Source organism: Scomber scombrus, chromosome 15 (genome assembly GCF_963691925.1).
Source record: "Scomber scombrus chromosome 15, fScoSco1.1, whole genome shotgun sequence".
Lineage (NCBI taxonomy): Eukaryota > Metazoa > Chordata > Actinopteri > Scombriformes > Scombridae > Scomber > Scomber scombrus.
Window position 1 is genome coordinate 4,392,399 of NC_084984.1, and position 25,636 is coordinate 4,418,034.

General features: G+C 38.3%; 2 protein-coding genes across 2 annotated transcripts in view; one reads left to right on the top strand and one right to left on the bottom strand.

Moving 5' to 3' along the window:
* Positions 1-25,636, top strand: part of LOC133994824 (bone morphogenetic protein 1-like) — a 106,798-nt gene that overhangs the window by 19,248 nt on the left and 61,914 nt on the right. The window lies entirely within an intron of this gene.
* On the bottom strand, positions 13,425-24,643 carry anxa4 (annexin A4). Its single transcript, XM_062434014.1, has 13 exons — positions 24,532-24,643; positions 23,220-23,269; positions 22,170-22,257; positions 21,365-21,459; positions 20,512-20,625; positions 19,445-19,535; positions 18,582-18,661; positions 18,156-18,212; positions 16,815-16,908; positions 16,431-16,526; positions 14,383-14,441; positions 13,952-14,074; positions 13,425-13,667 (listed from the first exon to the last, which is right to left on the bottom strand). The coding sequence occupies exons 2-13, from the start codon at positions 23,226-23,228 to the stop codon at positions 13,611-13,613; spliced, it is 963 nt and encodes a 320-aa protein (XP_062289998.1). The 5' UTR covers positions 23,229-23,269; positions 24,532-24,643; the 3' UTR covers positions 13,425-13,610.

Genomic DNA, 25,636 nt, shown 5'->3' on the forward strand with positions numbered 1-25,636 from the left:
AAGATCACAGGTTGATCCCTGACGAGGGAATTATCTCACTGTCTAAATGTCACAATGATAAGAAGAACACATCCACATTTCATCTACATTACATTGTACAGTACATTACAATACATTATAATGATAGCACTGCCATCTTTTGTATTGCCAGGCTTATAAATAAGCATTACACTGGAAAAGACCAAAAGAGCCAGAATCAATTCACACCCAAAGGCAGCAGAAGAAATCTATCCCACTGTCACATCATTATCGCCATTTTGGAGCACAGTATCACAGGAAACAACATGTTCAACTGGAGGTGCAATGCTTTCACCAAAGAGGCACACTTGTGGCTGTGGAGATAATAAAATATACAAACCAGATGGAGTTAACTGCATAAGTGAAAATATCAAAAACAATAATAACAGGCCATTAAAAATGCAAAAAATGTGTGTGTTGTTAATGAATTAAGTCCTGTTTGAAGTAATCGGTTGTGAAGGAGATGGGCTACCTGCTGTTAGAGCTGCACCAGGCTCCATTATCAATATTCAAATGTATTTAAAGAACAATCAACTAATTTCCTGCATGTGTTTTAACACTGATTATATAAACTAACCTCTGACTTTAAATGGATATAATAAAACCTACATTATTATAGTTTAATTAGACTTTTGATGGTTTTTAATATAACATAACACATACTTTGTAGAAGGTGTTTTTCAGTTGGCATTTATTAGTAGTTAATAAATCACTCTCAGTAACAAGCAATTAACAGAGTAACCTTTAGGTTTCCAGGTTGTGAAATATATCTTCGGCTGGTGTCTATCCTCCTCAAGCATGACCCTTGCTTGTCTTTTTAGCCCTTTAATTAATTTGTCATGGTTAGGATCCCTGCCCCCAGACCCAAATCCATTTGTTTAAGTGCCTTTAATCAATGTTTTTATATGGGCCGCACTACTTGTACGTAAAAGGCGTCGTTCGTAGTGATTAACCCACAGAAAACTGCAGTTCTTCTGCTTCAAAGAGCATAATTCAACATATTTTAGGTCGTTTGGTTTTCCAGACTGTAAATTTTTCTATTTTGGTTCTCTCTCACTGCTCTCATATCATCGTTTTCACACATAGATCAAGCTACAGAACAAGCTGGTGAACACAGCGGAGCATTTAGCAGCTGAAGAGCCACATATACCCCTCAGTGTAGACCAAACCCAGAGCTAAAAAGAGAGTAAATATTGGACTTACATCATCATCTTTCATCAGGTGGCCATAAACACAACTCCAAATAAACACTAATGCTACAGTATGATGCACAAATAGCAGTGTTGTGTTCACTGCTGGCTTGCGCTGTCCCCAAGTGGTCAAAAATGAATATATAATGAATCCATTATTGATGATTAGCTAAAATGCATAACTGCAGATGACTTACTAATGTGCCGATGGCTTATTGGGAAATGAGAAACCTTTTATCAACATTTGTGGCTACACAATTGAAGGCTTACTAGGAAGTAGAGCCTTTATTTTTTTATCAATTGATTATTAATATTTCCAATAATAGATTTGATTGAGGTGACCTTAAATAAAGTCATCAGAGTAAAATCACGTGAGGAGACGTGACAACTTCTACGTGCAAGACAAGCAGTTCAGGAACATTTTTACGTATGCTTTCAGTGCTTCTCAGTCTGAATTGTGACGGAGCATCAAACCCCCAAACAAAAACCACTGGGAACTTAACACTCATATGATTCTTGACGTCATTGCCAACTCTTGCAAGATGAATAATACTGAAGCTCTTACCAGGTCAGAGTATCAGAGCAATTTTGACTTGATATGTTGTCTGCAATTTCTCGGATACCATTAAGCATCATTATATCCCTCGAGGCTCCCTGAGACTAACATTCATGCCGCCAGTGAGTCAAGAAAACCTCATCTTGAGAAAAGGTGACACCAGCTCACCTTTCCAATTCTCTACAGCTGATATCAGCCTAATAGCTCACTGTTAACACTTAGTATAATGCATTTCCCCCCTGAGCACACATTTGTACACTGTAGTAAGCTGTTTGAAGTTCACAGCACAGCAGATTTTTTTACAGCGCTCTGCAGCCGAAGCTTTGATCCCACTGGAATTTCTCATCGAGGTGGTTTCTTGATCTGAGTGATGCTCTGAATGAAACATGAATAAAACCCCTTCCAGGACGAATATCTGCATACAACATCTCCTGAGGTGCAGAATCCCACCTTCATCTGACTCATGAGATTCAAAGGGGTCTTAATTCACATCATGTACACAAACATCAATCTGCCACCTGTAGTCTTGATTTAAGTCCTCTCACTGCATCAGACATGGATGTAAACAAGCACAGCATGTGACTGCTGGCTAGTGGAAGAGGTGAATTTAAGAATGCTTTAATAAGAATAATTTATGTGGGGAAGGCAGATGTGATCAGAGGTGAGAAGAGGCTTTGCTGCTTGTGTGTTGCCCAAATTCCAACAATTTTTTATTTATTTTCACACTTACTTATTGTGCTATGTATTAAACAGTCAATCATACATTATGAAATTTACAATAATATGTATTTTATATTATATATTTTATAAATTGTCACAACATTAGTTTATTGTAGGCCATTTTCATTTAATTCCAGGAGCTTTTTATTTCAAGCTTTCACTTTTGTGATTTTTCCCAAGATGCCACTCAAAGTCCTCTACAGAAAATTGCATCAAAAAATATTAAAACATTTATCAGAAGCAAGCTGATCACAGTGTTGGTCTATGATGAGAAAAAGCTGCCTCTCCATACATCAGAGACATTAGAGCTATGTAGTAGACTAAACCTTAGTTAACCTTTGTGTCGTCCTCCCGGGTCAAATTGACCCTGTCTGTTTTGACTGTTCCTTCTTTCCTCCCTTCCTCCTTCTCCCTTTCTTTCCTTCCTCTCTCTTTCCTCCCTTCCTTCTTTCCTTCCTTCCGTCTGTCCTCCCTCCCTCCTTCTCTCTTTCTTTCCTTCCTCTGTCTTTCCTCCCTTCCTTCCTCCATCCACTTTTCTTCCTTTCTTCCTACCTTCTATCCTTCCTTCCTCCCTCCCACCTTCTTTCCTTCCCTCTTTCCTTCCTTCCCTTCTTTCTTTCCTGCCTCCATCCCCCCTTCTCTCTTTCTTTCCTTCCTCTCTTTCCTCTCTTCCTTCCTTTCCTTCCTCCCTCCTTCTCTCTTTCTTTCCTCCCCCTACCTTCCTCAATCCCTCCTTCCTTCCTTCTTTTCTTTCCTCCCTTCCTTCCATCCTTCCTTCCTTTCCTTCCTCCCTCCTTTCCATCCTTCTTCCTCCCTTCCTTCCCTTCCTTCCTCCCTCCTTTCCTTCCTTCTTCCTCCCTTCCTTCCTTGACTGGAGGACAACAGGAGGGTTAAAAGAGCATTGCAAAAGTCAAGCATGAATCCATTTCTTTGCATTAGAAAGTTCAAGATATGGTCTGACTTTTGCTATATTTCTAAGGTGGAATAATGTCTAGTAACAATTTGACAAGAGTTTTATAATCACTTAGATTTGTCCCCAATAACTTCAATTTTTTGAAATGTTTTCCAATTATTACGTTTGCACAGCTATGAGTTTTGACAAAAGGTTGTTTTATAATTTGGCCAATTGGGAGCATGTGCAGTATTGTGCAGTTTAATCTCTATTTACCCACGCAGGAAGTTTTTGTTGTAATTTCTGACGTGCTTAACCCTCCTGTTGTCCTCACGTCAAGGAAGGAAGAAGGAAGGAAAGGAGGGAGGAAAGAAGGAAGGAAGGGATGAAGAAGGAAGGAAAGGAGGGTGGGAGGAAGGAAGGAAGGGAGGAAGGAAGAAAGAAGGAAGGAGGGAGGGAGGAAGGAGGGAAGGAAAGAAGGAGGGAGGGAGGAAAGAAGGAGGGAAGGAAGGAGAGAAGGAAGGAAAGAAGGAAGGAGGGAGGGAGAGAGAAAGGAAAAGAGGAAGGGAGGAAGGAAGGAAAGAAGGACAGAGGAACGAAGGAAGGGAGGAAGGTAGGGGGAGGAAAGAAAGAGAAGGAGGAAGGAAGGAAGGAAGGACGGAAGGAAAGGAGGGAGGACGTAAGGCAGGAAAGGAAAGAAGGAATGGAGGAAGGAAAGGAACAGTCAAAACAGACGGGGTCAATTTGACCCAGGAGGACGACAGGAGGGTTAAATGACCTTGTCTCAGATTTCAGAAACGCAATGGAAGTTAATAGAATTTCATTTGTGTTGGTTTTGTGTTTGAAACTGAAAAACTGCACTTAAACAAGAAATCCATCCAGCCTCATCTTTTTCCAAAATCAACGCACGTACCTGAGACTGCATAATCCACAGGGTTCCATAAAGTTAAGTTAGGGAAAGTGTTTTACATTGAAACAACATTGTCAACTGTGAGTCATGCCCCAGGCTTGTACATGCATTTTAAATAAAAATAAAGATATGTGCAGACTTTCATCAATATGTAATGTTTGCCAGCGTGTGTCAGCATCACACTGATGGATTCCACGTGTTCTTGTCTGTGCGTCCAAGCAGCTGTAGTGGGATATTTGACAAATCTCTCTCTTTTATACCTTTGCTGCCTGAAAGTAGCTGGTGCAGTATTTCTGTTCCAGTTTAGCTTTGGATTTCCATTGTATTCATTTTCACGACAGCCTTTCCATGTGACTTTTTTGAAAAGCCTATTCCATATGAATGAGTATGTTATCAGTGGTTTTGTGCCCATCAGTCAGTCAAGAAAAGGGTAGACCCATGGGGTTGACCCTTACTAACCTCGGAACAGCTCTGAAATTTCACTCTCTCTCTCTTTCAATCAACCCACCAAATGCATTTTTTGAATTTTCTATTTCCCACTGGAAAAAAGGATTTGTTATTTTTCTATTTTCATCCAGTCGGCTGTGTCTAAAAGCTGCAATTTAGACCTTCTATAAAATGATTGAAAGCTTGAAGGAATGATGAAATGTGCTATTTAAGTTACCAGAATTGAAAATGAGAATTCAAATAAATTGCAATCAGTACTTGCAGGAAACCTTCACGTAGCAATTTTGTATTATTCCACAAATGAGGACCAGATCTGAACCGCAGACATAGGCTCATTTCACTGGGGTTGTACCTTAAATGATTACAAGTGATGAATTAATTTGATTGATTAACTGATTTCCATAGAAATAGATGAATTTCAAAGAAAAGACAGTTTCAATAGTAATGGCTGTCAAAAAGATTCAGCTTCTTTAATCTCCCTTATTTTTCAATTCCCATCTGTCAGCTCAGTTTTCTCTGCACAGGGAACTCCCCTCCACCTGCCTGTGTCACTAATCTATTACTGCAGTATGCAAATGTCTCTGTAATCTCTCAGTGGTCAAACATGATAACCATTCTGTTTGTTTGTGTAATTTAGGAGCTTAATTGCAGCTTCGACAGACATTTGGTCTCAAATGTGGTTGTTTCCCTTTGCTGTTTATTACTCTTAATCACACGTGGTGATATAATTAAAGTTTTAACCCTCCTGTTGTCCTCAGCTCAAGAAAGGACAGGAGGAAGGGAGGAAAGGAAGGAAGGAAGGAAAGGAGTAAGGAGGAAAGGAGGATGGAAGGAAAGGAAAGGAGGGAGGGAGGAAGGAAGGAAGGAAGGAAGGAAGGAAGGGAGGAAGGAAGGAAGGAAGGAAGGAAGTAAGGAAGGAAGAAAGGAAGGAAGGAAGGAGGGAAGGAAGGAAGGAAGGAAAGGAGGGAGGGAGGGAGGGAGGAAAGGAGGAAGGAAGGAAGAAAGGAAGGAGTAAGGAGGGAGGGGGAAAGGAGTAAGGAGGGAGGGAGGGAGGGAGGAAAGAAAGAAGGAAGGAAGGAAGGAAGGAAGGAAGGAAGGAAGGAAGGGAGGAAGGAAGGAAGGAAGGAAGGAAGGAAGGAAGGAAGGAAGGAAGGAAGGAAGGAAGGAAGGAAGGAGGGAAAGGAGTAAGAAGGAAGGAAGGAAAGGAGTAAGGAGGGAGGGAGGAAGGAAAGAAGTATGGAAGGAGGAGGGAGCAAAGAAATAGGGAAGGAGGGGAAGAATGAAGGAAAAAATAAAAAAAGAGAGAGGAAGGAAGGAATGAAGGAAAGAAGGAACAGTCAAAAGAGATGGGGTCAATTTGACCCGGGAGGACAACAGGAGGGTTAGTGTATTAAAATTCCACTGTAGTATATATGATCAGGTTAAAATAATAGATCAATATGGAGGGGGGCACAATAAATAGTAATGCAGCACATGGGAGGGACCACATTTCAGATCACACGATACCATCTATACTTATCAATTATAGACACCACTCATTGCTCAGGTAAACACATCAGTGTGTCTGATGTCTTATCTTTTCATGTACCTGTTTTAATGTGAATATGACTGATACTGTATGTTGCGGACAGCATTTCGCTTGTATTTGGAAGTGACAATAAAACTGATTCTGATAATTATTGTTATACCATAGTTAGAAAATATATATAACTTGTTTTACTCAAGAGCCCAATTTGGCTTCTGAATGAGGTCTGATGTGTCTTTCTTGGTAGTTGCACTGCATGAAATCTTAGCACCTCAATCAAAATGAACTTGCAGACAAAATTCATATTTTTGCACCACTGAACCCTAAAACTCGGTTGTCTATTTGTCATGGAATTTTACATGTTCAAAATTTACATTTTTCTGAGCACTTTCATCTCATTGAGGTCTCCCATGAAGGCTAAATATCAGTTCAGCTAATTTAAAAGCTCCAGAAAAACTAAGTTGTTTGTTCAGCTGATTTTAATCTAAAGTCAGTGATGAACTTTGAAATTGAAATTTTGAGCCAGAATGGGTGAGAAATCCTTAAAGTTCAGAAGGGCTCAACAAAAATAATAAATCAATTCAATAAAAAATAAATTCAGAAATAATGAAATGTTTGAAATTCCATGACAGCTATGGAAACTCCATTTGCTGAGGAAGAGAGTGAAATCTCTAGCAGCTACTAAACTGACCCTGAAGAGGCAGTTCATCTTTATCACACAAGAGCTGCACCAGACTGCTTCTGATCGATGTGAACAAAAGCAGCAGATGGCAAATGAATGTCTACACCAGAGCACTACACACTTTTCATGTAAACTATGCGTGCTGTCTGTGCTTTAGAATCTAGCTTTAAAAATAGGTTAAAAAAGGTTTTTGATGCCAATGAGAGCAGCACATCATTTCCCCTTTCTCTCTTAACCCTCCTGTTGTCCTCAGGTCAAGGAAGGACAGGAGGAAGCAATGAGGAAGGGAGGAAAGAAGGAAGGAAAGGAGTAAGGAGGGAGGGAGGGACGAAAGGAAGAAGGAAGGAAGGAAGGAAAGGAGTAAGGAGGGAGGGAGGGAGGAAGGAAGGAAGGAAGGAAAGGAGTACGGAGGGTGGGAGGGAGTAAAAGAGGAAGGAAAGAAAGGAAGGAAAGAAGGAAGGATGGAAGGAAGGATGGAAGGAAGTGAGGAAAGAAGTATGGAAGGAGGATGGAGCAAAGAAAGAGGGAAGGAGGGGAAGAACAAAGGAACAAATTAAAGAAAGAAGGAAAAAGGAAGGAAGGAAGGAAGGAAGGAAGGAAGGAAGGAAGGAAGGAAGGAAGGAAGGAAGGAAGGAAGGAAGGAAGGAAGGAAGGAAGGAACAGTCAAAAGAGATGGGGTCAATTTGACCCGGGAGGACGACAGGAGGGTTAAATGTTTCACCTTGGTTTCCATGTTAATTTTATATTTTATTTTTAGTTAAGTTTGGCTTAGTTTAGTTTTATATCAATATATTTAGTTTATATAATATGATGAGAATAAACACTGAGATTCAACTTTAACCCTCCTGTTGTCCTCGAGTCAAGGAAGGAAGAAAGGAAGAAGGAGGGAAAGGAGGAAGGAAGGGAGGAAGAATGAAGGAAAGGAGGGAAGAAGAAGGAAAGATGGAAGGGAGGAAGAAGGAAGGAAGGGAGGGAGGAAGAAGGAAGGAAAGGAGGGTGGGAGGAAGGAAGAAGGAAGGAAGGAGGGATGGAAGGAAGGAAGGAAGGAAGGGAGGAAAGAAGGAAAGATGGAAGGGAGGAAGAAAGAAGGAAGGAAGGAAGGAAGGGAGGAGGGAGGAAAGAAAGAAGGAAGGAGGGAGGGAGATAGGAAAAGAGGAAGGAAGGAAATAAGGACAGAGGAAAGAAGGAAGGGAGGAAGGAACGGGGGAGGAAAGAAAGAGAGAAAGAGGGATGAAGAAAGGAACAGTCAAAACAGACGGGGTCAATTTGACCCGGGAGGACGACACGAGGGTTAAACATCAAATCAGAGCATGACCTGTACTTGTCAGCACCACTTGAGTATCATACAGTACTACATATCGTAGATTCCGACACTCATGAGAGCACTCAGGCTGACCTCTTACCAAGAAAAAACACTCATATCGTTCTACATGTTTTGATGCTGCTTATCATCCTCTGCCTGTTGTCCCGTGGTTCATCTGTTGTCACATTCCCCTAACTGTTTCTGTTGCTCCTACTGTCTGTGATGAAGGCTGACGATTGCTTTTCAATTACCCACATCTATAGCAACACAATCCTATCCAGTCATCTTATGGACTACTGGGGCACCATGGCATTTCAATTCTTCTCAGGTGAACGATTCTTGAAGGCTTGAGCTTGTGGTGAAGCTGCAATGTTTTGAGGTATTCGCACTACCACCTGTTACAAAAGGTGTCAGCCAGGCTTTGAACTTGTTTAAAAAAAATATGTGCCTACTCAAAGTTCCCCTGGGGTGAGAGGTGTAGAAGCTATTTTAAGGGTCAGGAGCGTTGGGGTGAGGATGAAAGACGATTCTTGAATCAATGATACTGGGATGAGAGGTTGTGTTCATGACAGAAGCTACCTCAGCCATGAGTATTTTTAGAATTTTAAGACAGGATTTTTTCTGTTATATATAATAGGGATTTTCTAATAAAATGTTCCTGAGTGTGGTTTTCCATTTTATTTAGGCTTTGACATATATTATCTATCTCCAGCTCTCGGGAGGCACTGACAGTTTGTTTTGCAGGTCCTCTGGCTGTGGTGAACCTTCTTAAGGACTTGATGGAGCTACTGGTGCTCATTGCCTCAATCACTTTAATATGCACTGCCCTTAAACACAAGCATGAGAACATCACAGCCCACTGTGTAAAGTTGGAGTGCCATCTTCTTGTGCAGTGTGAGACTAGACATCAACACCTACATAATTAAAGGGAGGTGCTACTTGCAGTCTTTCAGCTGGTAGGTCTGCCATCTGATGAGCTTCGTACAGGTGATGCATTTGAAAAGCAGACCACTAATACAGCGTTTTGTTCCTACTCGTCAGCATCAAGCAGCTCGAATACTGTAGCACCTTGGATGAGATGTCCTCCCCGGTACTTTTTTTACGACTTTGCGTTGATGGCACAAAGCCACAGGGCTGCCATATGATTCTGGCCAGCAATGATAATGCGGTTAATCTCATCCATACTTAAACTTGACTTGTCTTATGTGACCTCCTACTCTCAGAAGTCTGTCATGGTCTATGACAGGGTGCAAAACCCACAGGCTCTTCTGCATAGCACTCATTCTGAATGCACACATTGTCATCTCTTCCTCTGCAGGATGACAGATGTGACACCCTTCACAATTGTCTTGGACAGTGTGGGAGAAGAAGCAAGCTACGTGGTCTAGGTGTGCCACTGCTGTGACAAGAGTGCTGAACTTGGAGAAATGTTCAAAGCATTGAGGATGTATCATATCTCTAGTAAGATGCGTGAGACTTGTCACCTGGGAACTAACCTAAGAGTCGGAGGCAGGGTTGATGAGGTCGTAAGCCTCTTCCACCAATCAATCAAACTTTATTTATATGGGACCTCTCATACAGGTCAATACAGTTCAAAGTGCTTTACAGTTGATTGATAGGCTGATAATAAGGAAGTACAAGTGACAACATAAAGAAAAGGAATAAAAATATGAGGGAATAAAAATAAAGAGCAAAACTGAGACCAATGTGTGCAAGAGAAAATAAGTATGATAAAATAAAATTGTTTAGAACATTTAAATAAATTAAGATCAATAAAAGAAAATAAATAAATAAATAAAAAATAAATAAATAAATAAAAAATAAATGAATAAAATAAAAATAAAAAATAAAAAATAAAAAATAAAAAATAAAAAATAAAAAATAAAAAATAAAAAATAAAAAATTAAAAATTAAAAATAAAAAATAAGCAAGAATAAGAGAAAAAGTTTATCAAAAGCCAAAGTAAAGAACTAGGTTAAAATAGATTAAAAATACAAAGCAAACTAAATAAAACAAAAGAGATAAAGTTTAATAAAAGCTAGACATAAATAACAGTTAATAGACATAAAAACATTAATAAAATCGAATGAGAAGATAAAACTTATAGAATGATAATAATATAAAAACATAATATATATAACATAATATAGGCCAAACAAGATCCTAGATCCTCAGGCAGACTTCTCCAATGACTCGTAGCATTATAGATAAAGGCTGTCTCGCCATAGGTTTTGAAGGTCTTGGAGCTCAGATGGGTGCAAGGATGCGTTCTGAAGAAAGGCTTGTCCTGTGAGCCATGTTGTGTTGCTTAGGAGGGATCCAGTGTTGGCTGGATTCAGATCAGAATGGATGTACCTCCACTGGCTTCGCTGTGGTGATCCACCAGATTACATCCACAATATTGACTGGTCAATATTTTCCCCCTTATGCAATAATAAATAATAAATAATTAGAAGAAGAAGAAGAAGAAGAAGAAGAAGAAGAAGAAGGAGAAGGAGAAGGAGAAGGAGAAGGAGAAGAAGAAGAAGAAGAAGAAGAAGAAGAAGAAGAAGAAGAAGAAGAAGAAGAAGAAGAAGAAGAAGAAGAAGAAGAAGAAGAAGAAGAAGAAGAAGAAGAAGAAGAAGAAGAAGAAGAAACTTCATAGCATCTTTCCAAACCGAAGTTACAAGGTGCTTCACACAATACAATGTTAACAGAATAACAGAATAATACAATAATTAAGCATAAATAGAAAAATTAAACAATAAATAAAACAACAAAAAGCAGCAATTATGCAATATTACAGAAATGCCTGTAGTGTGTACAGGTGGGTCTTTAAAAGCTTTTTAAAATGAGGTACTGACTCAGCCTACCTGATACCGAGGGGGAGTTTGTTCCACAGCATTGGGGCAATAACACTTAAAGCAAGGTGTTCATTTTAAGTCTGGACCTTGGAACATTTGACAACATTTGATTTTCAGATATGAGGGATTTTGGTGCAGAGTGAGGTGTGAGGAGTTGGAAAGTCGAGCCAGACCATGTAACTACCCTCGAAGCAAAAGTTACATTTCTTTGACTTGGTTGAAGTCTTTACATTTTTTACCTAGTCAACACCTACATACTCTACGTCAGCAGTCAGACAGTTTTATTGTACAATCAAGCTTGAACGTACAATATACAACAATATGCTTTAGGACATGTTGTCTGCTGTTGGCTTTTAGGCCAGGCATGTTATTTCTGTTGTCACGGTGATATTTGCAGTAGGATTATTGAAGCATCTCCTTGTATGATCTCATGTTGAGGACATTGCGTGGGTTATAGTGATCATACTCACTGTCTTACACAGCCTTGATTAATACATCAGATTCAGCTCTCCGACATTTATCAAGGACTTCTTGCATGTCTAAACAACTTGCTGTAAACGCCAGAAAACAACTTGTTAGTTTTAATCAGAAGTGAGTGTACAGACTTATAAAATAATCTTGGCTGTGACCTTTCTTCATATAATCATTGAGAATAGTTGATAGAAAAAGACGTATCTCTGGGGGACGTCACAGGTTTGGTTAGTCCTGTTGAAACTTTATTTTTAAATGGTCTTTTATAAATGTTTTTACTTTCATTGATTCAAGTTTTATGGTACACAATGAAAAAACGAATCCTTTCCTCTAATGAATGGACTCAAATAATGAAGGTACTCATGAAAAGGATTTATACCCAACACAATAAAAACTGAGGCATTTTCAGTTTGAAAGCATTTTCATTTGAATGATACTAATACTTTTCTCCTATTATAATCTCACATAACAAATGTACCACTGAGATACTATCTCAGTCTAACTGAGTCCTTATTAGCTTCACAGCTGGCTTGAAAATCTCTGAACACTCAGAAATGACTAAATGAGGCTCTCACCAGATGGCCACAGAGGTTGGCTGCCCCTCAGAGAAAGATATAAATGGAGACAGTGGGCCAGTTGTCCAATATGGCCTGATGAGAATATAGCGATGTTGTTTCTTCCTGTAGTACACAATGTGAGTGGAGAGCCAGAGCAAGTGTTTTGATGTAAAGCCTGAACCACTTCTATATAGTCTGTATATAGCATTTGCTGGGTTCAATAGGGACGAGTCAGGCTTTCAGATAGTCATATTTTGCAGGTCACTGGAAAACATTGAGTGCTGTACTATCCATGAATGGGTCAATGACGTATAAGGATTTACAACAACTCAATTTTAGAATAATAAAAACAAGCATATCTAATGCAGTAGTTCAAACATTCAGAATGTTGTGTACCTGAAGATCCATATTATAAATGTGAAATTAAGTGATTTTAGTGTGTTTTTCAAGATTAATTGGCACTGGCCTTAAAAAAAGTCATGTGGTGCGACCATGATTCATCTCGAAATAAATTAATTTACTTAACACGCTTCACATCTTTTTTTTTTTTTTACAAATTTTCAGTAATATAAAGTGTTTGGAAACAAAGTATTTGCATTTTTTTTTTTAAATATTTTTGTAAATGATGATCTTTTATTTATATAAGATATTTCAAGATGAATCATGGTCGCACCACATGACTTTTTTTAAGGCCAGTGCCAATTAATCTTGAAAAACCCACTAAAATCACTTTCAAGTTTATAATATGAACTTTCAAGTACACAACATTCTGAATGTTTGAACTACTGCATTAGATATGCTTGTTTTTATTATTCTAAAATTGAGTTGTTGAAAATCCTTATTCGTCATTGACCCGAATATAAGGGTTGTGATGGACTTCCACCTGCCTCAGATAAAGTTTATGGAGAGTTATCCTGGTTCCACCTAGTGGTCACCTTGGGTACAACCACTTATTTCCCTGGAAGCTCTGAGATGGACCTGTTTGTTAGTATGAGCTATGGGACATCCTCCTCAACTTGATTAGAGAACACTTTACTGCCTCCCAAATCAAGCTAGCATCCCGTTAATGTAATTGAGTCACACGATGCAGGGCTGACTCAACAAATGAGGAATAGCAACCAATTAAACAAATTGACTTCAATGAGTAGACAGTGATGAAAATATTGCAGTGTAACAAGACGGGAACCTGGGGGCCAATAACATTCATCTTGGACGTTTAAAAGATGTGAGAAGCATATATATCTCTTTCTAACTAATACCACTAATTCATCCTTAATACTGGATCAATAACAAAAACACAGACACGTGTAAAAGGTCGCTGGTCTTTGGTTTAATTAGTATTACAAACAGTTAAACAAGCATTGTTGTCAATCAGTGAAATGTTAAAGCTACGGAAGATAAAACGGTAAGACACAGGACAGTATATTCATCAAAAGAGGAAAAGCCAATAACATGGTTTGCTGAATGAAAAGGTGGATATTGTTCTAATCTTTCTTTTATTCTCCTCCACACAGCTCCAGCAGGATTTTGCGGTAGTCACCAGATGTGTCTCCCTATGTAAATAAAAAATAATCTGTGAGATTTAAAAAGGACCATGAAGCCAAACTAATAATACTGTGATACTTTTAGATTCCAAGACTTTTGAAAAAACAGATAATATATCTCTGCGTGGATAAGACGTTAAGCTAATCAAATGAAGCGTATATGCAGTATAAAAATAAAAAATGCATTAAGCCATTACATAAAGAACCGCTATTATGATTATATCCCGGCTGATGTATTGCAAAGCTTTTGCTGACTACTGTATTTCTCCGCCCCCCAGCTTTTATTGCCTCACCTTGATGAAGGAGTGGAGAGTCTTGCCATATATCTTCAGGAACTGTGCTTTGATGTCCAGCATGTCAATCTCAGCCCTGGAAACCATAATTCTGATGAGGACACTGTCGGTGGTTCCCAGCCCCTGAAAAGAGAGAGAGAGAGAGAGTGTGTGTGTGAATTTTGTCCAGGACTTTGCCTCAGAGAGAATAATAACATCAGTCTGCTTTTCTTATAGCTCATGTATCTACTGTAATTATGTGTATTCATAACCAATGAACCACATTAAAACATATTAGTAGTGATTGTTGACACACATGGACAGAAAAACAGACAGCGGAAGGAAATACTGTATATTTACTCAATACTATTACAAGTTTAGCATCAGAAAAAAACAAGAATGTGGCTACATATTGCAATGTAGTAGCTCCATTACAAGCATGAAATATTTACCTTCATTGATTTGTATAACCGCTCTGCAAAGAACGCTGGCCGGTCCCTTAGGCATTTCACTGTAAAGCAAAAGCAAATCCCACCACATTAAAAGTAATGCTTTTAATACATAACTGCAATGCATGATCTTAGATAAATGATACGGCAACATTAAGAGTGCGTATTCTTCAAATTCAAAGCCTCCTCTCTCCAACTCAGACCATGACATGATAAACCTGTATATTCCCTCATATAAATTTGTTTTCAAATAAAGCAAACATAAACATAAGAGGGCAATAAGATGGAGGGTGTTAATGTGTACAGATAGCAGTAACAAGACAGTAACAAGATGGCAGGACTTAAAAATGCAACACAGGCAAATGATGCAACAGAGCTTTCAAACCTCAAACATTTAAAAAAGATAGAAATTATCCCCTTGAATGAACAACAAAAATCAAACAAGCTGAATGACTTTAACTCGAGGTTTGATTCACAAAACTTTCTCTCATGAATGTGACAATATGTTGCAGCCTCTGCCAAACACTGGTGCCACCTGCTGGCTGGAAGTGGACCCACCTAGTGTTCAATGTCGTTCCAGTTGGTTATGAACTATTAAGTCCACTGCCTAAAACGGACTGCCAAAAGCTGTGCAGAGGAATTGACATGACTCACACTGCCCCAGCTTTGTGGAAGAAGTCAATCATAAAACCAGTGCCTAAAACACCCTGTTCCACACTGTGAATATTGTTGCTGCTCAAGAAGGGAGAAGTAGAGCCAATGTTAGATATATAGCAATTTAAGCATGAAGACGTCCTCCTCAGCATTTCGCACATTATCTCGAAGCATCTTAAGTAAACAAAAGCCTATAAATGTATTCTTTTTTTTTTATTATTCTTTTTTTACTAATAGGACACAACAATTAAAGGTCAATAAGACACTGTCAGAGACCAAACACAACAATACATTGGTCCCACAAGGTTGTAGGGGTATCACCTGTACTCTTTACATTGTACCTTAATGGCTGCAGGAAAGTACACCGGAGTAATTATATAATACATTTTCTGATGATACTTGGACTGTTCAGTGTACCATGACGTGACAGACTCATTCATCAAGTAGTATGACACCAACTCACACACAACAACACAACACAACCTCTCATCTAAAATTCACCAAAGTACAGGAGATGGTCCTTAAACCGATACAAGTGACTGACCATGAGCCGGTGGTCATCAAAAACCAGACAATCATTCAGGTGTCCTCATATAAATTCTTAGGTGTCCACATAGACAACACACAGATAACCTGTGCAATAGACTGCAGCAGAGACTTTGTTTCAAGGCAATTGAGTCAGTATGGAGTTCTACTAGGTAATCATGGAGAGCCTCATTAGATGTGGAATTACAGCATGGCTTGACAGCATGGACAAAATGGCTTTGAAGGTAATAGTGAAGAAAGAATATGAGCCCATACAGAGCTTGTACGAGCAGGCAGTCATGAAATAAAACAAAAAATCATTACTGACTGTCGACATCCCCTCTCCTCTGAATACAAACCTCTGCCATCAAGAAGACGACTCTGTGTGCCAAATTGCAAATCAAACCGCTTGAAGATGTCATTTGTTCCAGCTTCCATCGAGCTGCTGAACTCTAACGCTAAAAATCTTGTGCAATAAATACACAGGCATTTCAGCACTTAGCACTTTTGCACTTTAATTCTTATAGTTTCTTTTTAAGCTGTGGCGTTGTATAGTCCAATGTCTCTTTTATTTTTTTAAGAGAGGTCTACTGTACTTGACTACATTCAACTTTATGTACAAACCATACATGTCTAGAGATAAGCCCCTTAGGCAACATATATTCATAACATATGGACACATTTTACGGTAAACAGAATACACCACCACTAACTGCAGGTGCAACAATTACCGTGGAGTTGAATCAAAATGTCTTCTTTTCGCTTTCCATCTATAAAGTTTGAGTTATGAGAACTAGAATTGAAATGTCAGCAGATTTCATTAACAAGGTTGAATCTCTATAAATTAGCAACAAGTCATAGAAAAGACAAACCTATGGCCAGGAAGACATCCTCCAGACAACCAGACATCTCCCGCTTAATGCTGTCCTCAATGTCCTTTCCGGAAATCTTCTGATACTCCTCGAACACTAAAAGGAGGACATAATATGATTAATGTGGAGGTGGATAATAATGAACTGTTGTGCCACTGTCTCAAAAATAAATCCATCTAACTGTCACACACACATTTTTTTTGTTTCATGACACTAAACACTTCATGAATTAAGCTCATTCAAGTAAGTACATTTCCCTCATGTTCTATGTGACCTATCCAAAACATTTAAAGGACTAAAAGGAAAGTAACTTCACATGACACACAACACTAATAAACACAAGGATATTGAGTGATGATGTCTGCGGATATGTTGTAAGAATACCTCGCAACAGATGCTTTCGGTTCCTCACACAGAGCACGGTGAGGAATTTAACTTCATCTGTGCCCCATCGAGCCTCACCAGCCTCATAGATTTCCTGCAATGACAAATATTTAAATAAAAAAAATCACATACACATACAGTAAAACTGGTGCATAAGACGAAGTCTATTTTGGGACGTGTCATGCTGGGAAAAACGCTTCTCTATTTAAGACTGGTTAATTTGAATACACCAGTAGCTATTCATTTATAAACACATATATTTATACTCCAAAACTTTCTCAATTTAGTTTTATTTGAAATGCAATCAAAACACACATATTACATCTGAAATATCACGCTCCAACATCTGCTGCTGTCTTGAACTAGTGTCCTGAAATACTTCTGATCAACGGGTCAATGATGTATAAGGATTTTCAACAACTCAATTTTAGAATAATAAAAACAAGCATATCTAATGCAGTAGTTCAAACATTCAGAATGTTGTGTACCTGAAAATTCATATTACAATTTGAAAGTGATTTTAGTGGGTTTTTCAAGATTAATTGGCACTGGCCTTAAAAAACAGTCATGTGGTGCGACCATGATTCATCTTGAAATATCTTATATAAATAAAAGATCATCATTTACAAACATTTAAAAAAAAAAATGCAAATACTTTGTTTCCAAACACTTTATATTACTGAAAACTTGTAAAAAAAAAAAAAAAAAAAGATGTGAAGCGTGTTAAGTAAATTTATTTATTTCAAGATGAATCATGGTCGCACCACATGACTTTTTTTAAGGCCAGTGCCAATTAATCTTGAAAAACCCACTAAAATCACTTAATTTCAAATTTATATATGCATCTTCAGGTACACAACATTCTGAATGTTTGAACTACTGCATTAGATATGCTTGTTTTTATTATTCTAAAATTGAGTTGTTGAAAATCCTTATACGTCATTGACCCCAACACACTGAATCAGCACCCGCTGGTGAACCCATCTGGTTTCATTTCATTTTTTTCTGTACAACATGAAGCATTAACGGGTCATCAATATCTATCGTCATAAGCTGCTGACACAGCTGGAGCGTGCAGTGCATACTTGACACCGCTGTTTACAGGACGTTATAGTTCATAAGTGTGGACGCTTACATCATTATATTATCTTCATAGTTATTATTCTTAGTGTGGATGGCTTTTTACAGATCTTTAAATCATATCCAGATCCAACCTCTCTCTGTATCTTACTCCTGTATAGGACACACCAGTGTATAAGATGGACCCCACTTTTAAATGAAAAAGGTGCATCTTCTACACTGGTTAATACGGTACTTTAACCTTAAGACCTGAACCCTTACCTTAGCATCTTGCGCAGCCTGGGCCTCGTCCACACTGTCACTTTCATCCCGACCCGCCTGAGGACACATTAAAGGAAAACAAGTTAATGATTAAAGTAATGCAAGTGACAACTAGTTCCCCTTCCCTAAACAAATTATGTACAGTATATTCAAATGGTTCCTACTGACACTTTATAACTGTTAGTGCATGTCCAACAGAAATGATAAATAGTTCAATCCTTGCAAACGGACTCTTTCATAACAAGAAAATTGATCTCATATGGTGTTGACATTTCCTACTAATAAATAAGGGTGTAAATATTTAAACTCTATTATTTGACTTATATTCTTAAGTTTCAACAATACAGTTTTATATGTATTACCATTAAAAATAATTAAAGATGTATCAAATTGGGTTAGTGAAATTGTGGGTTGATGTTTGCTCACCGTAAGTAAAGAGACCAAAACTCTCTGAAACATTCCAGATGTGTCTCCACACACATCATCTTCCAGGCTCTTACCATGTTCTGCCATAAAAAAATAAATAAAGAGGATAAACAATTTTTAAAAATGAAGCATAGAGTCTTATAGCTACTCGGTTCAGTTATAGCTGCATTGATTGAATTTTAGCTGCAAAAACAGCCACCACACTTCATCCAACCAACTTTTTCTATCTGCCATTTAATGTTGGGCAGGTAGCGCTCACAAGGGTTGATGAAAGATTCTCAGATTCAAATATACAGTAAACATCCTGGAAAACCAAAAACAATGAACTCAAAGAAGCTAAAAAGTCATGTGGTTCAATGTTAATATCAAAAATAAAGAGCAAAAAATATGAGTTGAGAAAAATGAATTACGTTTTGGCATGGAAATATTTACAGTTGAACGTAGTACAAGTAGTTACAGAAACATTAACATTATACTGTGTTAACTTCACCAGTTATGCCAGTATAATAGGCACAAAGCATACATGTAAACAATACAGCTTAACAGTTCATTTGCACGCGCTGAAAGACAAACTATTTAAATAGCCATTGACTGCCATCACTGTAAGCACAGAAGAACAAATAAGCAAACAATAAACTGCCACATACAGAGCAGGAATGGCTTTTATGAATAATTTATAACGTTCACTGTTTTCTAATAATGGATGTCATTGCATCTAGAACAAAAAAAACAAAGAACAGAGGCTTGGTCACCAATGCACAATATCAGATATCATACACAACCAATACAGCAGCTACCACTGGACATGGAGACATACTGGGAACTGAGGTCAGGAATTCTATTCATAGAAGAGACACACTTACCTTTCTTATAGAACGTATTGATGGTTTGGATTTCAGGGTTTGTCCTTGAAGCGAGAATATCGATGAGGCAAGCCTCCTCTGTTCCAGCCCCCTGTGATTAACAATATATGACCATACAATGAGAGTTGGATAAGTTTATGGATTTAAGAAAAAGTAACTTAAAAAGGTTAAGTTAACTATATTCCATATTTTAGTTTTTCGTCATAAATCTCGGTCTTTCAATACTTTACGATTTCCCTACTCTGTCTGCTGCTGATAAGTTCATTCATTCCTACGAAAGACATGTTACCAAAAAAGTCATGTTTAAATAAAGGCTAAATACATTTCTGAAACAGCTAGGCACTATAGTTTATAGTAAATGTATCATACCAGCTCTTTGCCCCATCTGCCAATTTAACTACCATCATGGGGTCAAGAGCTTTTAGCCGATCTGCCCCCCCGCCTCATGAACTCTCTCCCACCAGACATTTGCACTTCGGACTCTGTTTCCACCTTTAAATCCCGCCTAAAAACGCTCCTATTCAGAGCTGCATACTCTGTCTAACACTGACTATGCAATCACGTTCTTGTTTATTTATTGTACTGATGCACTTTATAGTCACATTCATATTTATTTCTTTATCTTTGCACTAAATGTTACCTGATTTATATTGTTTGATGTACTGTTGTTGTGTTTTATGTGCCTTGTAAGGTGTCCTTGAGTGCTTTGAAAGGCGCCTTTAAATATAATGCATTATTATTATTATTATTATTATCATCATAAGTTAATAGTGCAGTTGCTGAGGATTACTTTCTGCCACAGATTTGATACTCTTACAGTACTTACAGTACAGCAGCAGTATGTGTGATTGACTGAAAATAAAGTATAACGCCCATGTTCATCATAATGACGTCACCATATGCAACAGTGATGGTTTTTTATATAATTTTTGGACAACAATGGAGATCTATGGCACAGAGGAACAAGCTATTTCAGGCTTTGGCTTTGCTTCATTGTTGGTCTTTCATGGGATTTATCTTGGAACTTATCCTTTAAAGACAGAACAAGTAAATGAGTAACTCTGAACCTTCATTGCGGTTTTCAGCTCGTAGGCATCATACACAGGTCCCAACATCAGCAGACCTAGAACGACACTCCTGAAGTTCCCGCTCAGCTCCGAGGACAAATCGTCTGCAAGGTCCTGCAGGGTGGACAGGAACAGATGGGTTAACAAGAAAACCAACAGTCATTCACAGTGCTTCAATAACTTCATCAAGAATTGCATCTTTAAAACAAAGTAATTATCTTTCACATTAAAACCAGTTAGTAATGGCTTTATGTTCATTGGTCTTGTGCTGCCAACGTGGATTCATGACTTCACACATTAGGACGGCTGTCTCCGCTAGAGGGTGTGGTTTATGGATTGTGAACAACTAGCCTGTGTGACCACACGTGGGCGTCGCCGTGTGCAACATGACTCACTCTTTCTGCCTGTGAGGATTCAACACACAAGCTCTGCTTTTTCTGGAGCTTCCTCGGTGGAAACTTCCAGATAACTTTATTGATCTTATACCCGGCACTGCATGGTTTGCTGGTCAGTATCTCATTATGTCAATAGAATAAACATGCCAGACTTCCCTTTTAGATAATATATTGATCCACATATTAATGGAACAATGAAAGAGTCAGTGGGCAGCAGCATACCTCTGTGGGTTCAGTATACTTTTTTGTTTTTTTCATGGAAGGGAAGGTTCATGCTTCCCACAGATCACAAGGTCCTCTCTGTCCCAGTTTGTTTGCAAATGGTATTCACTTCTGCTTTACAGTTAATGGTTAACTTTCACATTATCAGCACTTTATCAGCAGAGCCAAACCCCACCTAAAGTGAAAAATAATGACAGTTTGCTGCCTTAGAGTACAATTCGGTCAGAAACTCTCACCTTCCCCACTGATTGTTTGTAGGCCTCTTTGATACGCTGCCTCTGGGCAATGGTACGGTGTGTTAGTACCTCAATGAGAGCTGCCTCATCAGTGCCTGAAAGAAAATATTACAATATTGAATCTCTTCACACACACACTGCTATTAATCTTGAAATGTCTAAAGGATCCTGTATTTCTATCCTTGGAGCACAAATGAAGCACAAGGATTCAGTCTGAATGTTTAGCACTGTAACCATGGAGATGATGATGATCCTGAATTGTTTGTAAGTATTGACATGGAAACCATGTGTTTGCAATAGAGCTCAAACTAGAGTCAGGGGAAGATGATTATGGCAGCAAACTCTAACAGCTTCAACATTCCACAATATAAATGTTCTGATAAGGGAGAAAACTGTGATTGTTACAGACTTGAATGTTGAATGTTTGTTAGGATGTACCTCTGAGTGAAACATACCTGCTAACATGCTTTAAGAGCAGTGCAACTCATAATGAGATTAGTTTACTACTTTTACATCAGCCAAGTCAAGATGAATTTCCCTCGCTATCTCAGTGAATAGAAAGCTTTACAACGCAATGTGTAAAGATGAGGCAAAGTACAGCGGCACACTCAGCAGAATGAATGGACTGGAGGAAAATAACACAAGCATGGAGCTTTTTAGTTTTCAAACTTTCCTGGAGAGGAGGAGAGAGACAGAAGAAGAGCATAATTACATTTTTTTTCCATGGAGACCTAGTTTTAACAACACGGTCAAACATGTATTTGGCTAATGACGGTTTCTGGAGAATAACGGCTGGATCACTCACCAGCTCCCTTCATGGCTCCTCTGAGCCTCTGGGCGTCTGCGTCTGCATCGAAACCAGCCGCCTCAGTCACTGTTCCACGGTTTCCGATCTGGTTAGAAAGAAGTTCAAATGACACAATTATATCCACATATCTGTTCAACAGAAATAAAAATAAGCACACACCAATGACCACTCCACTCAAAAATGTGTTTTGCTCATTTTAACAACACTTGGATGTTTGAGCTTCACTGTGCATGTGCAGAATTTAGAGATCTGTTTTCACACTTATCTGCTAAAATGGGAAGTTTCTCTGTGCACACCTTATATTCACATTTAAGACATGCACATACAAGCATGAAAATCAAGGTCCAGTGAGTAATGTAGAAGAGTATTTGTGTCAGTGAATCTTTTGAAATTGAATAAAGTTGCATGTTCATAGAGTAGAGTCTGGCTTTTTCAGTGTGGGAGGAGAATATGCATATAAAGAATTTGTAAGAATTTTGGTTTAGTCAGAAAAGCATAAGAGTCAAATTATTATTTTCATGTCTTAAAACATGTCTGGAGATGATGTGTGAATATTAAATAGTAGTGAATATTCAAAGGTTTAAGGCAAGTATGCAACACACCACATGTATCTATTCATTGGTCAACAGCAGGTATATTTTGTCATTTCAAAATGCTGGAAAAAGTTAAAGAGACCTTAATGTCTCAGTTTCAGATATCCACTGCAGATGTTTATGAACAATTAATAATCATTTCTGCCTCTAGGGTTGGGGGATTTTGTTAATTCTCTGAATCACATCAACATAAAGTATAACCTTTCTGCACATTTTGTTTATGTTTTGTATTTAAAAAGACAGACATAAGACTGAACTCCTATCCCTGGTTGCAAAAGCAAAGCAGTACCATCTCAGTACAATATCATTCAAACAAAAGATGACAAATTATCAAAAAGGTAATTGCTGTCCGGCCCTATTCAAAACCAAGCACAGCAATATACTCCAGTTTCCTACTAATAATGCAAATAAATGTAAATTCGACGGGTCGTGAAGCAGCTATCAGGAGACTTACCGCTGCCATTGTAGTAAGAGTGTGAGTTTTCAAGCTGGAGATGAACAAAACTGTAAAAGAAAACAAATAAACAGTGGTAGTTATGTATGTCAAAGTTCACAATGACCTGTTCACTTGGGATGAAGAAAGGAAATGTGGCATCAGGTTGAAGGGCAGTAAATTGTCTCAGGTTTAAAAGTGACCCTCATTAACTTCTGATCAATATTGTATGCACTTCATCATCTCGGAGAGGGTTTCCGTCACACACGTTTGACCATAGGCTCTCCTGTGTCCCATGTCTGCAGCATCCTAGAAGCTAATCTCATTAAGATAGTTTTTTGTTTGTTTGGACACACCTGTAATCACTTCCCTTTTAATAAGTGCATTGGGGTTTCCGACCTTCTTGTTTTCCATGTCTGTGTTGATCAACTTACCCACTGACAGAGTCATCAAGCATTCAAGCACAATGAAAGTTTGCATTACAAATCAGACACATTCTTTAATACTATGCCTTTGGAGTCAGTGGAGACATTTACTAATCAAATATAGTGTATGTGTGAAGGTCTACAGTCTACAGGTTTGTGATGTAAATACTGGGCTGGTGATTCCTACACACACACATCATGCTGTGTGTATGGACCACAAACTGCCAATAAAGACAAAGCAGATACTGTTGCTGAAGCACAAATGGTGTAAATACAATGAAATCAGTTTCAGTTAACATAAACCAGAAACATTAGTTAATAAGTTAAGAGTTATTCCTCAGGAAAATATCTTCAGGTATTAACTACAGCAGTAGACACATTGATACTTATATAATAATGCCTACATTGTATTTCAGTACCTGGATCATCTCAGTCATTTATACAACCATGTCAAACTTGCTGTTCTTACTCTTTCAAACGCATTATTTACTTTTATCATTAAAAGCAATTAGGTGGATGTCAAACAATGACGGAAAATACTCAAATGGAAATTGAACAATAGTAGTAACTTATTGTGCGTTATAGAGACTGGGGGAAAAAAAAACTTTACAGCAATTTACAGCAATCTCCAAAGTTATCATTGCACCTAATTGTGTTTTTCATATCTATTAACACCTGATTATTCAATGACCAGGATAAGTGAAATGACCCATGAATCACAAAACTAAAAAAAAAAAGTGATTCAGGAAGCAGAGTAGTAAACAGTTAACTTGCATGAACTTGGTGCGGGCACACCCTGCAGGCAGCGCACCAACCGCCTCTCACACTGCGCCAACTCAAATACCCCAAAAACACCTCGATATATGAGTGAAATATGAAGGACCGAAAAACGGACATCTACAGCTTACCTGTGTTGAAGACAATGAAGTCTGTGCGAGGCCGACAAGAGGACAAGGCGTTACCCTACAACCTTAAACTACAGCTGCTCTCACGTCCCACCCACACAAGATCCTCCTTTCGCTTCTAGCAAATGACGCATTCAGGTACTATCGGTAAAACGGGACTCTAAGAAAAAAAAGAAGAAGCTTGCAGTTAAACAAGTAAAACTAAACCCCAAATTAAATCTTTTTTTTTTTTTTTTTTATTAAGATGAATCGACTGAACAGCCCATTTTGACTTTTATTTCAATGTAATGGAGGCTTTTTTAGTTATTTTCAAGACATTATCTCTCCTGATATCTTCGACTCTGAATTAAAATTGGGGGCAACTTTGGGGAGTAATAGTTACATGTAACGTTACGTAATTTAATTACAAATAAATTTAACTATAATCCGTTACAGTTACTATAAAGTTAGGGGAGAACGGGATTGGTTGTCACATTCATCCAAGTCTCGGTCCCAAGAGGGCGCTGTTAAAAAGTGCTGGCACTGAATGTGTCAGAATTGAGGTGAAATGTTACTTCAGAGGTAATTTCTGGAGTAAACTGCTTGACTTTGAGATGAGAGGATGTTTTTTTTCATGTGTAAATTTGTAAATATCCAACTCTTCAGTGTTTCTCTTCTAGGATTTTACACAATGAGTTTTTAATAAAACAATCTGTAGGAGCCATATATTTGATTTCTATGAGCGGTAGTACTCCTCCCAAGCACTAGGGGGAGGACGGTAAAAGGCTGGCTGGGCACAGTTAAAAGGGTGATGCCAATCAAGCCAGGTGTGTGCTATGATGAGGAAAAGTTTTTTGACTGTGCTCAGGGCAAAGGGCTGTTTTTCTGTTTTGTTTATGGTCAAGTTATGTAAAGGTAATAAAATGGGAAACCTGCGTACAAGTCAGATTATTCCAATCCATAGCCTCCAGTAGTGCTAAAATACAGGGCATAGTCACTACACAATCATTACCATTAAAAAGTATGAAGAGAGAGCGATAGTTAGGTAAGACCACTCTATTCCTACCTGACACTTTAGGCTTTCATTACAAATTCAAAGGGAATCTATTCAGTATACGGTTCATGAGGA

Excerpts from the sequence above, each read along its gene's own strand:
- anxa4 (XM_062434014.1), bottom strand. Across the intron at positions 16,909-18,155 it reads AGGCTGCGCAAGATGCTAAG|GAAATCTATGAGGCTGGTGA; the intron begins GTAAGGGTTCAG and ends TTGTCATTGCAG. Across the intron at positions 14,075-14,382 it reads GGTTATACAAATCAATGAAG|GGGCTGGGAACCACCGACAG; the intron begins GTAAATATTTCA and ends CTCTCTTTTCAG.